The sequence below is a fragment of the Periophthalmus magnuspinnatus genome, chromosome 4 (genome assembly GCF_009829125.3).
Source record: "Periophthalmus magnuspinnatus isolate fPerMag1 chromosome 4, fPerMag1.2.pri, whole genome shotgun sequence".
NCBI lineage: Eukaryota > Metazoa > Chordata > Actinopteri > Gobiiformes > Gobiidae > Periophthalmus > Periophthalmus magnuspinnatus.
Window position 1 is genome coordinate 30,764,776 of NC_047129.1, and position 17,297 is coordinate 30,782,072.

General features: G+C 36.2%; 1 protein-coding gene across 1 annotated transcript in view; it reads right to left on the minus strand.

Moving 5' to 3' along the window:
* Window positions 1–844: 844 nt before the first annotated feature.
* atp11b (ATPase phospholipid transporting 11B (putative)) overlaps window positions 845–17,297 on the minus strand; it is a 130,091-nt gene continuing 113,638 nt past the window's right edge. Inside the window, exon 30 of the mRNA XM_033992084.2 lies at window positions 845–6,266. Within this exon, the coding sequence (XP_033847975.1) occupies window positions 6,188–6,266 (79 nt within the window). The 3' untranslated portion in view covers window positions 845–6,187. The remainder of the gene's footprint in view (window positions 6,267–17,297) is intronic.

Consider the following 17,297-nt stretch of genomic DNA (forward strand, 5'->3'; position numbering starts at 1 on the left):
AAATTTTTTTTAAATGGGGTTCCGCCCACAATGGCCGACTTCCTGTAGGGTTTAGGATGGGGTCATAATATAATTTTGTCTTGACATGTTTTATGTTTGTACCAAATTTCATTTGTCTACGATAAAAAAAGGTCTCTCATTGTCGTAATGTATTTTGATTTTGGAGGTGGCGCTATTGAGTCATTTTGAAACATACATTTTTTCTCGAGCTCGTCGAGTTCTAATTTTTGACACCACTCACCGCCGTGTCGGACGTGTTTACTACTTGACTTTTGCCATTTCCATGCTCCAGACGCGGTTTTAATGAGTCCCTCGCCTCATAAAATCTAAAAAATAAAATAAAATGAAAATTAAATAAATAATACATAAAATTAAATATGAAAATAAAAAAATAAATAAAAAAATACAGTAAAATAAAATAAAATAATAAATTTAAAATTAAAATAAATATTCTTAACTCTTAGAAATATTCAAAATTGAACATGTTCTATGCTGTTCTTCTTCTAAAAAATTGCATTGTGGCCTAGACAAAATGTATCACCCACAGAGGAGGACACCAGGTCTCAGGAGGTTAAGAAACATTATGTAAGATTTTGACTTTAAATTCCACAAACATGAGCTGCCTGCATAACCAGATACAAAGTAAACATGTTCAATCAATTTATTCTTCATTACAAAAAACATGAGACATCATGGCCAAATAGTTTGTTATAATTTAGTGTTTGGTTCAAGACAATTATCTAATTTTTGTGTTTCCAGGCCCACATACAATACAAGTCCATTTAATTATATTTTCATGAAATGAAAACACCACAACCCAATTCTGTTTTATAAAAATGTATTTATTTCGTAAATAGAACTGCATTTTCCGAAGTACAGACAGAAGTACAGACAGAAGGACACACAGGAGATGGTCGTCTGCTGCACGCGCCGACGGAGAGGAACAAAAATAACTTATTATAAACTATTAACAATGACATTTACTCCAAAAACATCGTCAAATGTAACAAGAACCATTTTGTCTACTGAAATAAAACTAAAAAACATCCAAAACTCTGGAAGAATTAAACCATCGACACAGTTCAGTCTCAGTTGTAGGAGCCAGATGTGACGTAGAGACTTTGTGATGTAAAAATGAGCAAATTAGTCTGAAAAATTAGCATGTTTTTAATTAGACGCTTAAATTTCAGAAAAATCCACAGATGTCCAAGTTTAACCTTAACATTTCTTTATTTTTAACAGATTTTTTGCCATAATTTATGAAAATAGGTGTCTTCGTGAAGAGTTGAAGTATTTTGTATTTGTGTTTATACTACAGCACGTTAAAGTTACTGTGTATTTTCAGATTACACACATCTTGCGGCCATTTTGTCATAGTACCTTATTACTTCTTTACCGATATTACGCAGCGAACAGTATAGATCTTTATCAAGTTCATTGTTATTCAAGTTATTTGGGGAAAAAAATGTAAGACTTTTTGATGAGGGCAAAGATTATACACAATATGGGACATTCGCATTTTAGCGTTTCTTAAAATGGGGCACCAGATATAATTAAAACTGTATTTTATGAGCACTAGCAATGTGCTAATGGATTTGCTAGCTAGGAACAAGTTAGCTAGCTAGGAACAAGTTCGCTAGATCGGAGTTTGCTAGCTAGGACCAAGTTAGCTAGCTAAGAAAAAGCTTGCTATCTAGGATCAAGTCCTCCAGATAGGAATGAGTTAGGTAGCTAGGAACAAATTAGATAGCTAGGAACAAGTTTGCTAGCTCGGAGCAAGTTTGCAAGCTAGAAATTCTCTAGCTAGGACCAAGTTCTCTACATAAGAATGAGTTAGGTAGCTAGGAACAGCTAAGAAGTTCGCTAGCTAGGAGTTCGCTAGCTAAGACCAAGTCTGTCATTGCTCCTGTTGTACCGGAAACCCACTTTGTACGTTTAATTAAATATGTCTTATTTAATAAATAGCCTACCTACATAGAGACGCCCGACACATTGTTAGCAAGCGAGCTAATATAAACATTTAGAGCTCGGGATGGATGTCATAAAACTGGCGTTACCACGGAATTCTGCCATGTTTGTGTAGTGCAAAAAGATATTCACCAAAATAACATTAAAAAGTAAACAAAACCCCATTAAACTGCTGGATCACAACTGGTAAATACGTCTTACACTCTTACAGCGCAGGAAAACATTTAAATGAACGCTAAAGCTAGTGTTAGCATCTTAAAATCTCCATTGGTTTAACATTAGGCTCAGTGGAAATTGTATGAGGTACGACTTCACAGCCCCGAGCTCTATGGATCTTCACCATTTTGCTAGCATGGACGCTACCTGCTGTCACTGACTGCTAACGGCTAACAATAATAAATCATTTCTTTCCATCACCACATGCGCAGTTTAGCTAAAGGTATGAAGTGGTTTTCCAGCACAAATGAGGCAATGAAGCCATGATCAACTTTAGAACAGTTGCCTTCTGAGTTTATGCTTACATAAATATAACAAAATCACAAGACTCTCTACTCCCCCTGATGGACACTTGAGGTATTGCTGTAAAATAGATGTGACTGTTTTGAAATTCACGATGAAAAAATCCTGTCTAAAAAGGGGAAGCCTGTTGAATATGGCTGATTTTAACATTTTAAAGACAAGTCACGATACCGCTAAGCTAGTTCCGGTTGTATCAAAAGTGCAGCTCTTGCTAGGCTAATTCCTCATAGAAAATGAATGGAACCATAACTAGCCAGGCACCATCTTGAAAGGGGCCTAGTTATCACTCAAAAATGTACATATATATATAATAAACCAATAGAAAACAAGAATTTACCAAAAGTTAAATTTGAATAAATCCAATTACGCTAAATTTTAAATAAATACCCAAATTTCTGTAACACTAAACTCGTGACAGGTGCATGGAAAAAAAACATAAGGGCAATTCTCTAGTAGAAATAAGATAAAAACTTTCTTTTTAAGCAGCTTTTACATTCTTGTGGTTGTCTCTAGGGGGCGGCAGAGAGATGACGCTCCTGAATCTATGTTAAATTGTATAATCGTTCATTCACAATGTCAATTTCAATAAAGATTTATACTGAAACTATTAGCATTTGGTACCTCATATTTTTTTTAAAAATAATAACCATTTTTGAACACATCGAAACATTTTGATCAGAAGACGACACAACTGAAATGTTACAGCTAACAGTCGAGCATGTTAGCTTTGCCGCGTGCGTGCTAGCTAGTTGCAGCTTATTCTAAACTCCAGGAGGTCGTCCAACAGCAAAACACGCGCACACTTCATACATCAAAATGAAAAAACATTGGAAAACACATGTTTGAGATGGATTTGATGGTGATTTAAAATTAAAATAAAAACACAAAATGATATGTTACTAGCGATGGGAGATACTGACAAGAATTAACATCCCAATATATTTCTGGAGTCCATTAATATAAAGCCAAAATGTGCCGGGAAATGGCTTGGTTGAGGTTCAAATGTTGCTTTTTGTAGCTTTAATACATTTAAAGGGCCTATATTACGCAACATTAGCTTTTGTGAGGTGTAATGATGTTGTTACAGCTTCAAAAACAGACCTGGAGTTGTGTTTTGCTTCATTCACACATGTTTGAGAAACACTTTCCACCTTGTGATGTCATGAAGTGGTAGTTTTCAAGTTAACCGCTACATTTTACCTTTTGTTCAGTAAAAATTGGCAATTCCAGAGCTGAAATGATACAAATGATTCTAGCTGAAGGTGCGTGGAGTTTAAAAACACAGTGGAGCACTTCCTGTAGTACCACATGATGACATCACAAGGTGGAACAGAGTGTTTTAATGAAATACTTGATGATATTCTAAGTTTGCATAGCTCCAAAAACTATTGTGACATAAATTTTTCGCCATATCTCCCACTTCTTTTGTTTCTTGTGCAAATGCTCATTAAGGAGTACCATAAATATATATATTTTTATGACATATATATTTGACAGACTGAGACATTGTGCTGTCTGAGTCGTTCAAAAGCATCACACTGTCGCTCACAAAAGTAGATATTTTTATTTTATTTATTTTGTTTTTTTTAATTTTTGATATGGACAGTTCATTAAAGGGGACATCATTCTGGTTTACTCTGTCTTTTAAAGGTCCGCTAAAGGTGTAACTTTTCTAGTACAGGGTCTGCTACGTGTTTGTCTCCATGGAGATGTTATTGTTTTGCCAAGAATGTTCCACTAGAGGGCATTAAACACATTTATCTCGTCGTGCATTTGCTTTTTGACAGGTGTTTTTATTGCTCCAAAACATTGTTACTCTGAGCGGGGAGAGGGTTGCCTCGCCTCTCCTCAGACCTGATCTGTAACTTGGCCTGGTGCGATCACGTATTCGTCTCCATGGAGATCGATTTTATTGCCGTACTGTGGGACATTTCCAGATCAGACAGTAACATTTTTGCATTTCGTAACTAAATAAATTAACCAAACTAAATGACTCTGATCGTTAGCCATCGGCTGGTTCCCGTGTGATTGCTTCGCCTGGAATGTTCCAAAGTAGGGCATTAATCGCACAAACAGATGACACCAACAGGCCAAGTTACAGGTCAGATCTGTGTAGTAAGAATGCGTATTTACAAGGTATTTTGAGCAATAAAAACGCCTGAAATGAATGCAAGATGGATCTATTGGGATACGGTGGAACATTCCAAGCAAAGGAATAACATCTCCATGGAGACAAGCAAGTACCCGTCAAGAAAAGTTACACAGTTCTCCTTTAAGATAAGATATAACAGTCTTGCAGTGAGTCTTAACAGTGCGATGCTTTTGGATGAAGCGATAAATGAACAAAATTAAACCGTAAATCTCAACAACAGCATCCGGTACCTTCAAAAAAATATACCTCGAAAAATATATGGCTTTAAACGAACCGATGAGAGAACAGGTCCGTGACAGTTTAACCGGGAAGCAGCTCCAATCTTAAGACTTCACGTCCACATCAACACGTCTTCTGTACAAAACAGGCACGAAAATATAAAGTGTTTGTGTCAGAATCCAGTTGCGATGCTTCGGTCTTTGGTAACGACGACGACGATGAGGAAGAGATGAAAAACTGCCAAAAGTCACGAGCTACACGAGAGTTTCCTGTTTTTCCCTTTCAGTCAAAATAAAACTCGGAATTTTCAAAAGTTCCGAACGTTTACCGAGTCCCTGGTGCTACATCCTCGTGCAAATTCAAAAATATATTGCATTTCTGTTGTCCAGCGTTGTTGATTATTCAAGATGGAAGATTGAGTTTGCTGAAAAGAGTGGGATTTGGAGGCATTTAAAATTTAACAATTTGTGTAAATGTTTAAACAGATTCGTGATCAGTTTGGGTCTTTTTAAGGGAGAAGTCTACAGCCAATCATCTGTCCGTAAAAGCCCGTGGTTTGGATTATATAAACTTTTTGATATACCTTATTTAATTACATAAAATTAATTGGAACACATTTATTTGATGCTCAAATCAAAGAAGATGTACCAATTTTTTTCCATGCATTTAAGGGAAATTTACCTTAGTAATACAGATCTTATAAGCTGCTCTTGAGGTAAAAAATGAATCCGTTGTGTCCTGTCTTTATCTAATCACAAAGCATTTTATCATCAGGAAGTGCGCTGTTATCCTGCCAGTATTTGTTAGCATTAGTATGACAGCAAAACTCTGCTCTGGCATCTGTACGTTGTGTAAAAAGTGCTTATAAACTCACTGCGAAGAGTAATTAGGATGCTCTTAATGCAGAAAGTAAATGAGGAATAACTTTGGATCAGTGCAAACCATTCCTGTTTTAAGACAATCAGGTACAGTAACTTTGAAGTTTATTTAAAATTTGTGTTTTGCATTTTAAATTTATCCAGCTGAATGAGGATTAAGACCACACTTTGTATTTTTGGTAGATTTTTGGGGAAACTTGTATTAGATTTGGGACTGTCTTGCTGAATAAATAGAAAAAAAAAAAACATACCAACAATTTTACTCAAACTTTTAAATGCCACCAAATCCCACATCTCTTCTCATCTTAAAAAAGTTAGTTTTGGCAACCTGCCTGTCAAAACTCCAATGTGTTTTTCACATTTTTAGCTCTAACAATGTGCTATTTTATTGCCTCTTGGATGTAAAATATTGCGTTGTTTCTTGTTCAGATGGGACACACGCGCTTCCGCTTCAGCAATGCGTGGCTTCGATGGAGGACAGCGTCAGGATGCTCCGGTCGTTGGAGAAATTCTCGGGATCGCTCCATGATCTGAAATAGCATGTATCGGACATTAGGGCTGGGAAAACTTCGGAAAAAGGGAGGCCTGTCTGTGTCATCCCTCAGTCGTCCAGGCAGGTTCCATCGCAAAAGAAAATTGAATTCTGTCGACTGGACGCGAGTTTTTAAGAGTGGATACGTTTCGACGCTCAAACGAGAGGCTTCTTCAGTCTGACGGAAGCTCTGGAGGGTCAAATATCAGTCTAAAGTGAAACTAACACACCCTAGTAGTCATTGTTCACTACCCTGGGTGACAGTTCACACCTTAGGTCATTCCAGCTGACAGAATTCGATTTTCTTTTGAGATTTAAAAAGACGGGAAAAATACTTGCAAAGATAGCACCAAAAACTCACCAATCCCAATTTTGTTTGTAAAAAAAGTTGAAATAAGGCTAGACTTTCAGAGACAAAGTGCCGTGAAGAGGTTAGACGTAGCAGTGAGTAGTAAATAATAGAAAAGTGAATGTGAAAAATGGATGAATGAAGTTGAGTAACACAAGTCTCGTCTGTCTGGGCACGCGGCGCTTTCCTCGAGGTTAATACAAGTTCAACGCATTTTTATATGTGAAACTCAAGAGTAAGACAAAAACATTTACAAATATATAAATAAATATTAATAATTCAGTTGTGTTTTCTTTTAATTATCTACAAAATAATCGTCGTGACATAAATACATTTCTTCTACTTTGAGTGCACCAGGAAATAGATTTGACTTAAGTTACTCAACCAAAAATCAGAAGTGAAATAACGACAGATAAAGGTTTAAAAACACAAGCACACATTCATCAGCACATACAGGTGTCTTTAAGATTTAGATTTAAAATGTGAATTATTAAAAATACAACTTTACTTTTTAAACACGGAGTCAAAAATGTGTCATAGCTGCTGTACAGCTGTAACTAAAGTATCAGGAAAAACTGCAAAATAAAACCCGGATTCCCGTGAATTTCTATATTTACGTATTATTTTCTATATTTTTGAAGACTCCATATTGTAAAAAGATGATTTTAGTCTTAAATGAGAGCTGTTCTTTTCTTTCTTTGACACAAATTAATGAAAATACACAAGTTTTGAATCTAAACAGGAGCGTCTGACTTGGGGGGGATAAAGGGTACTGTTTACCCGGGGCCCAGTGCAGGGATGGGGCCCTCACAAAAGCTATAATGTGTTTTTTTTCCACATAGAGCTCATATAATGCGGACTCGCCAAGATGGTTTGTACTCAGGGCCCAGAATTTTGTGATAAACGTCAAAATCTAAATATGATATGACGATAATTTGCTTCCAATTTTTAACACATCCAGTTTAGAGACGCATTTTTACGCCAAATCCTGCATAATCCCTTCATTTCATCTCTCCATAGCTTGAATATCTTCTCAGACCAGCGTATTTCACCTCTCCATTGCTTGAATATCTTCTCAGTGTATTTCCTTGACTACTGACCTTCTAAATGCCACTTAACCATCTTTAAAAAGCATCGTTGTTAGCCTAGCGTCATTAGCGTTGGCTGCATTCCTGTTCCTAGGTAAAGACAACCGTTTTAAAACCTGGGAAACTCAAGTATCCCACTGATTTATACACTTTAAATAGCGCGCGAGTCAAGTTTAACCACCGGGGGCACTGCGTCACTGGATTAGCTGTAAACTCACGTACCAAGTGGCTGCTTTGTCCTGCTTTCACAAACAAGACAAATGTTAAAACAGTCCATAGTTTAAACAGAGGTTGAGTGTGGTTGCGTTGTCAGATAAAGATTAAAAATACATGTTTTGACCTGGTTTATGGTTAATATCTCTGTAATTACCGAGCTTAACCACATGAAACAAAAATAGGTAAAAAGTTCAACGTCTTCTCCGTCTATATAAATAAACAAAAGGTGAAGTTATGTTTGTTTGTTGAGCCAATCTTCAAGAAACAATAGTTATTTCTGTGTTTTTGTTTTGGAGAAAACTGAAAATTGTGCAGAAAATGTATTAGTATATGGATATTTATATAGTATTGTATTCATATATCAGCTACTAAACTCCACTTGGTTGAATTTGATCAGTTACTGCATAAAATATCTGCAATCCCAAATCAAATTCTCTATAATATTAACAGTAAATTTGCTTAAAACATCTTAATTAAACAAAACACGGCAAAAGAATTAAGCGAAGTATCAGCAACACAGCGATAAAAGTGTCTGAAATGTTGATATTTGATTATAGAATTTAAAAACACAAGTGTCAAAACTGTTGAAATTGTAAATGCATGAAGCTCTCAATTGACACATGAATATCTGGTAACAGTTTGTAACTACACCTTAATTAGCGTTAATAAAGCATGAACAAAGACTTAACACATAATGAACAAATTGTGTATTTAAATGTGTGCTTAATTTAACCATTTTAAGGCCCTATACATGATTTCTTTCCATGTATTTGAGCTAATTTATCTTACCCCAGTACAGATATATTGTATAAGCAGCTCTTGGGTTCAAAATAAGTCCGCTATAATATAATATTCATAATTTGAGAACCAGAAAGCGCAAGTTAGCATGGCAGCTGTTGTTAGCATTACCTCTGGACAATTGCAAACTGTTTAAAACGAACAAGTTCCGTTTTTCACGTTTTTATAATAGTCAAAATCAGGTCCAGTGCTTTAAATAAACTATGACTGAATGAAGCTTTTGTTGATGCTTTATTAAGTCTATTAAAGTGTAGTTATTATAAAGTGTTACCGAACATACAAAGAGGAAAAGTAGACGACGTTATGTAGATTTGAGACATTTAAAGACATGGACAACAGACAGACATATATATACACACACAAGAGAGTTTGTACAAAAGACTGAAGGCAACTGTGGCCCCATGCAACAAGACAGGAGACAAGGGGGCATACTTGTTTTGTAGCTTATACAGAGCGGGACGGGGCGGAGTTAGTGAGAGACAGGTGTAGAAAACAAGCACGCCCCTCACATAGCCTCATTTCAGAAGCACATATAAGGCTTCAGGAGTCAGTACAAAAGTTAGAAACACTTTAGAATAACGACATTTTAATTACACTTAATAAAACATGAACAAAGACTTAAATCATAAAGAAGGAAGAGTGTATTAAGAATGATTCAGGCATATTACTTTATTAAGGGTTGGGGTGTTGGTGGTTTTCAATCTAATAATTCCCATTTATCATTTACTTCTTGTATTGCAACCACAGACTGTATAAAGAAGTGGATTAAGTGAGTGTGACGTCACCCACAGCGTTCAGCTCCAGTCAAAAGAAGCTAATCGAGGCTAGCAGGTATAGCGGCGAATTTGGAGCCGAGTTGGATATTAGGAATTCCGACTGCGAGTATCATAGCAACCAAAGAGCCAATCTGGAGCGAGGCTGTTGAGGGTAACACCCCTTCCCGCCCGCACCACTGGTTTAGCAATCAAACCTGTTGCTAATGCTAACGGGAGTGACCTCAGGAAAAGAAAGCAGGTGATTTGTCTGATATTAATGTTCATATGTCAATTTATGGATACAATAGAAAAAACAAAACTAAAATGACAAGTCCCACAGCAGCAGTTACAGAGAGAGGCCATAATTTTTCAATGTAAAGTGAATTGGAGCCAGAGTGAATGGAGCCGGAAGCGCGCCCATAATCACTTCCTATTTGGAGTGCGGCAGTTAGTACGTTAGCTATGTCCACTTTAGTCTATAATTACAACAAAAACTGCATTTTAACAATCTCCTGCCTGTATTAAATAGCACTGGCCTATAGACTGTGGTGATTCGTTAATAATAATCCTGAATCTTTCTCAATAAACTATTTGTTCATTATGAATTAAGTCGTTGTTCATGCTTTGTTAAGGCGAATTAACGTGTAGTTATTATAAAGTGTTAGCATAAATTTTATAAGGGTGCGTTCAGACTTACAGACACATCAAAATTAGGACTAAATCTGGAACTAAACCTGGACTAAACCAGGACTAAACCAAGTCTACATCAGGACAAAACTGGGCTTAAGCTAAAGTGTGAACGCACCCTTTGTTTACAGACACAAGTAGCAAAAAAGACGACATTTCCCAGCAGCCTCTCTGGCGCTCACATCCAACAGTGAGTACAAACACATGAAAGGTTTCCTGTTGATGAATTTCACCACTCCAAACTTAGACGAAACTGCATTATTCTCAAAAATACCTCTTAAAAATACTTTAAAATATGTTGTGTAATATCCTAAACTTCACATTACAATGATGTCAGTTCCCTAATCAAGGTTATTACTAAGGTACAAAAGTCGTGTTTAGACCAAGCAATAAAACAACTTACATGGTGTTTTTACGACTTTAAGAGCCAAAGATTTTAAAACTTATTCATAATTTGTTAACAATTTTCAGGAAAAATATCAGTTTTAATGCAATGTAAACGACACATATTAAAGCGTTTTAAAGCAAGGTCTGAACAGGAGACATGGGCAAAAGTCGCAACATTGTACTTGCCATTAATGTCCTAGTAACCGCTAAGATTCATAAGCAGTTTCCATTGATACATACAGGATTCGTTATGGTATTATGCATTTCAAACATATTTGTCCATGCACATCGCCCCCCTGTCACCGTAGCTATATGCTAACTTAGCTGTGGCTAGGTCCAGGCCCAAAAAGCAGCTAGCTACAATTTGGCTCCATTACGACATAAATATTTGTGTGTAGTACTGATTATAGAAGTCATACATAGTTTAAATACAGATCGTCACATATTGGGAATGCAGAATATAGAATTGAGCGAGTACAAGTCTTTATTATATGGCAGTTTTCTAGCATTAAGGCCAAAACGTGGGCTCACATTTTCAGAGGAGCAGATTCAAGGAACAGCTAGAGCAAAGAAAGTGCATATGACAAGTTGATAATACGATTTACTTTACTAAAATATTGTTAGAATTATTATATTTAAGAATGTACTGAAAATCTTGCCTACTTTTTCTTCCTGGTTGGATATGGGCTGCAGCTATGACATACACAGTGGTGGAAGAAGTAAAAGTACACATACTAGTGCAAAAAATACTCAGATGTAAAAATCTCTATTGAAGTACCTGTCTAAAAAGGTACTTAAAGAGTAAAAAGTAAAAGTATTTTGCGCAGATTTTGAGATCCAACAAAAAGCTTCAAATGCAGTGACTTTGATAAATATTTGTGCTGAAACAATTGAAATTTTTCTAGCTGTTTTTATTTGTTTTGGAGTTTTATTTTCCTCAAACGTCAAATGTGATAAAAATAATCCCTCGGCCTTTTTGCAGGTCTCAAACGATAATAAAAAATACTTTTACTTTTTAGTCCAGTTCACTACATTTGAAAGCAGCATCTGTACTTTCTACTCTACATTTTTGAAGTAAAAGTTAAAAGTATCTACTTCAAAATGTACTTAAGTAAAGTACAAATTTTACATAAGTACAGTCCTTTACTACTTTTACTTTGTTATATTTCACCACTGGACATACGCAGAGGTAACTTCATAACTATTACATAGCAAGCATAAAGTTTGCAAGGGGGAAACTTAATTCAAGTTACTTCGTTTAAGTACTTTATTATAGTTAGTTATGATCAGACAGATAAAAATAAAAGATAAGATCTTTATTTTGTTAAAACAAGGTTTAAACTGCCAGAAAAATGTGTTACTTGCTCCAGATTGTCTAAGTATTTTTGATGGAATTTACGATGACATAGAAGTATTAGAAGTACTTCCTATATTTTTGTACTTTTCTTCAACTTTTTCCCCACAAACTACCACTAAACTGAGATAAAACTATGACTAGTATGAATATTTAGCACAGGTACTATCCCGCCAAACCAAGAACCAATTAGGAAAACATGAAAACCTGCCATATGCACTTTAAATGTTCCGTGATTGTATATTTATAGCAGACGATGCACTTTGCTGCTGCACAGACAAAGTGACAGAGCAGCAAAAAAAAGGGAATCCAATTGTTTTCTCCGAGCCAATGTTAGCGTCGCAATCAATCATTCCCAAAGGAAGACATTTGAATAGTGCATTTAGAGGAGATTGGACAAAAAGCTACAGGAACAACTTTCTAACCTCCAGGAAAAACAAAGTAAATGTGTTTTAGATTATTGACGAAATACTGCAGCTGGTGATACCAATCGGACCTTAGAGCAGGGCTGTCAAACGTATCAGAAATCAGATTAAGGGCTAGTATCAAGACTAGAGACTCATTTGAGCAAGTACTGATACTAAAAAGTCACAATGAACCTTTCCTGAACAGATTTAGAATGATCTGGAGCTGTATCTGAACAAATATAACCCACAAAAACCAGTAAACGCCCATGAATCACTATGAACCTACTGGACAACTGCGGTATTACACAGTTCCATGGCCAAATAATATAATATAAACGAAACTACTACAATTTAATGTTGAAAATGACATTCGATTGTCAAAATAGAGAGTGTTTTTTAATTATAATCGCGGTATCGGAATCAGAATCGAGTCTATTCCTTAGTTTTAAAATCAAGATTGAAATCCTGTTTGAATTTTGCTAATACAACAGTCGCCAAAGTTAGCATGTTTCAAAAGGTATTGTTATCAAAGTGGGTCAAATATAATGTTCTAGTAAAATAAAAAAATCTAAGTTATGGGCAAAATCCACCATCTTGGCTGCAAGTTTGCCAAATGTCCATAGAGATAAATTAGCTAGAACAAAATAAAAACAAACAAAAAGCCATTAACGCCTGTGTCATTAGTGATAAATACATTTTTCACATTATAGTTTATGTTAAAATCTCTTGTTTAAATTGGAGTAACTCGTACTTTGTTGATGCATCTCTATTAATCGGTAAACGTCCAGTTATATGCAACACTCTGAGGACTTTTTTCCCCATTCAAAAAGTATATATTATTATGTTTTAAATTGTTAATCGCTGCGCCAACGGTCCTAATTTTTCATCACTCTGAAATTGCTACACAGAAGCAAATATAAACAAACATAAACAAAGTTAGCATGCAGCGGTAACGTAGCCTCAAGCTAGCAAACGATGCCGGTAGTTTTTGTTTAGAAGGTTATTGTTATCAAAGTGGGTCAGATTTATTATTTTTTTTCACCGTGCAGAGCTGGTTTATGTTACAACATGTTTTTAATAAGGTTTACGTAACAGCACGTCTACGTAAAACGAGGTTAGCGTGAAGTTAAAAGCGAGTAGTTTCAATTATTTTAGTATTACATATTTAAATGTTTCTAAAATTAGACAATAAAGTGGATTGTTTTGATTATAACTCCTGTAGGATATGACAGAAAGGCAAATGTCTTATGGCAGAATCTCCAGGGAAAGATCTCCTTAGAGACAAGCAGGTTAATTTGCACAGTGAGGCTTTAAACTAGCAAAAATGCAAGTAGTTTTTAGTGGTTTGGGTTGAATCTTGTAAACAACTGCAGTAAATGAACACACAACAGCTAAAATCAATATGTAAATGCAATATTGACAAATTCACCAACACAAGAAGATTTTTCTACTGAGGGAACTTGTCAATGAGACCTCCAACACAGAGAGGAAGGTCAGAATAGATTTTTAAAAGATTTTAGAAAAAATAGAGGCATGTCAGGAATCAGTCCTGTTGAAATAGACCACTAGGGGCAGTATAACATCACAGGTTTGTGTAGAGAAGCTGGAGGGGACAGAGACGGCTCAATAACAGTGTGTTGTTTTTCTTACTTTACAAAATCATCCACGCAAGCACACACACTCACACGCAAGCACACACACACTCACACGCACACTCACAAGCAAGCACACACACACTCACACACGTACACACACATTGCGTTTCCATGCTTTTGGGGGACATTACATTGATTTACATTCATTTCCTGAACCATAACTTTAACCTTAGTCACTACATGTCTAACCTTAACCTATTTCAACCCATATCTGAACTTTAAATCACATTGTTGATCTAATAAGTAATTTGTGACATAGGGACCTGATTTTTATCACAATATGGTGGTGGTTTGTGATGATGTCATAGTCAAATGGGGTAAGAGCCAGTTTTTCCTATTGATTACATTGATTACACTGTACTTTCTGTTGAAATAACTGCCCTTTTTAATTCAACCTTGATTACATGTTTTTAATTTATCAATTCAATTATACCAGAATTATAGAAAAAGGCACATGTTTTGCCCTTACATAAACGTGGGACTGCTGAAAATGTAAATAAATAATCTCCAGGCAATATCTAAATGACCTTGTCTTGAAAATGTTTTAGAAGTTAGATGCAAATCAAGTTACACTTTATTTAAATAAATGTTACATTCTGAAGTCTTATCAGTTTCAGAAAAGGTCAAAGAGCTGTCACTGCAGCCACAAAATGACATGAATTTTAAATGACATTTTCACAGCCCTTGATGACAAACAAGATTGTGTAGCTCCATTTATTGATTTAATTAAAGTTTTAGATTCAGTGGATCATGGAGTCCTCTTGAAGCGACTGAAGCAGATTGGATTTGACAAAGCAACATGTGATTGGTTCCAAAATTATCTTTCAAACAGAACCCAGGCGGTAATAGCCGATGACTTTAAATACATTTTTCTGGCTTTAAGCTTTAAGGGATGCCCCAAGGCTCAATATTGGGCCTGCTACTTTTTACTGTATTTAATAATTTGATTTGTTGCAATTTAAGAGAAAGCCTCATACATTTATATGCACATGTTGCCGTTTTGTATGTGCTGCTTCTGCTGATCAGGAGATTTAAAAACTGCAGCAAGATTTTAGTGAAATCCAAAATTCCCTCAAAAAATCTTAAATTATCACTGGATGAAGTGTATAATTTATTCTAAAAAAACATTTACGTGATGAGCAAACTACGAATCTTTATACACTACATGGTACATTCATTGAAAGAGTTACCACCTGTAAATTTATTGTTTTTTGACTTGACAAAAACTTATCCTTTAAAAAAAATATCTTAGAATTGCATCTCAGTGAATTACAGAAAATAAACAGTTCAATCTTTCTTTTTCTGTATGGGATTATGTAGATATAAAACACATGCAGACTTCAGCCTCTACTTTGAAACTTGCTCTTGACTCGCTCTTTCACTCAGCCCTTCGTTTCATAACAGGTACTCTATGAAAAAGTAGACTGACCATCTCTATCTGTCTGAAGAGAGCACTATATAAAAATATTTATACGGGACCACTTGATAAACTGCCTGAATATCTCACTTGCTTTTTGAACTTTTAATATAAGATCTCATGATTGTCTACGTCTAAAAACTGGCCGCACTAGAACTGAAATGGGTTATTTTTCTTCCCAAAAATGGAATATATTTGAAGGAATCGCAAAACTGGATAGATCGGTGCCACTGCTCTCCCTGTACAAATAAAGATAAGTGAAGAAATCAATGAAATAGCCAAAAGGTAAATTAACAAATGTTGAACCTGATCAGCTCTATTACTGTCTAAACCTGTGAACGTCTTGCATTAAAACAGAAATCTGCATTTTAACAATATTAATTTTAGCCGTCCCTCCGTCTGTGATGAACATTATTGACCTACAGAGTGTTGTGATGTCATCTGAAACCCAAGAATACACATTTTAATACCCACAATGTGATTACAAACCCGCCCCCACAAACACACAACCACACAAACACACACAACCACACACAAACACACACAACCACACAAACACACACACACAACCACCAGCTCAGATATAACGCTACATCTTCATTATAGCAGAGAGGCTTGGGTCCCAGGATGATTGGAGGAGGAGAGAGGAGGGAGGTAGAGGAGGAGAGCGGGGGGAGGTAGAGGAGAAGGTAGGGAGGTAGAGAAGGAGGGAGGGAGATAGAGGAGGAGAGAGGGAGATAGAGGAGGAGAGAGGGAGATAGGGGAGAAGTTAGGGAGGTAGAGGAGGAGAGAGGGAGGTAGAGGAGGAGGGAGGGAGGTAGAGGAGGAGAGAGGAGGGAGGTAGAGGAGAGAGAGAGGTAGAGGAGGAGGGAAAGAGGTAGAGGAGGAAAGAAAGAGGTAGAGGAGGAAAGAAAGAGGTAGAGGAGGAGAGAGAGGGTGGTAGAGGAGGAGGGGTTAGGTAGAGGAGGAGGGAGGGAGTTAGGTAGAGGAGGAGGGAGGGAGGTGATGGTTCAGCAGAAAGCAGCATTTGGGTCAATGAATCGATGACCCCTCAAACCACAGTGATGTGACTGTTTTGTCTGTTACTGTATCTCCACGGTGACGTTACTGCTTTGCATGTTACACAGTATGACATTAGACACATTTATCTCCCGCATCAAGTTACAGATCAGATATGTGGAGAGGCAAGCTCATTTAAAGTAAGAATGCATGTAGAACAACATATGCAATGTAACACATCAGTTTAATGTCATACTGTGGAACATTCCAGGTAAAAAATCTCCACGGAGACAAGTCACTCAGTGTAACTTTTAAGATCTTGTGTCAATATAATCTATCCATAAATTTCAGAGTGATAAAAATTGGGACCGTTGCCATAGCGATTAACAAAATACATATCTTTTGAATGGTCAAGTCCTCAAAATGGCGTCCAGAATAAGAAACCGCAACATGTGATCTTTGAATAGAAAGGCTACAAAACATAACGGTGTAAATTTCACATTTGTTTTTCCCATAGACTTTTAGATAATTAAATATAATGACGGTTAATTAGCTAAGTCGTTAACAACAAATCAAAAATTCAAAAATATTCACAAAAATAGTTAATAGGTCTTCGTCAAACTGTTAAAACTGTAATATTTATGGAATATAGTAACATGAATCATTCTACTATTAAGTTTTCTGAGCCCCATAGCGGTTTGGAAGATTGAAAAATACATATATGCAAATAACAAAATGGTTTTCTGTCAACTTGCCCCAATCAGTCTTCCCTTTAAATCCATATATAGCACAGTCATGAATCAACACCACCCACTCTCACACAAAAGTCCAATACTCGACCATAAGAAGCAGCAGACACTTAGATTAGATCCAAACAGACAGGTTAAAGTGCATTACAGACCAGAGCCGCTGATCCA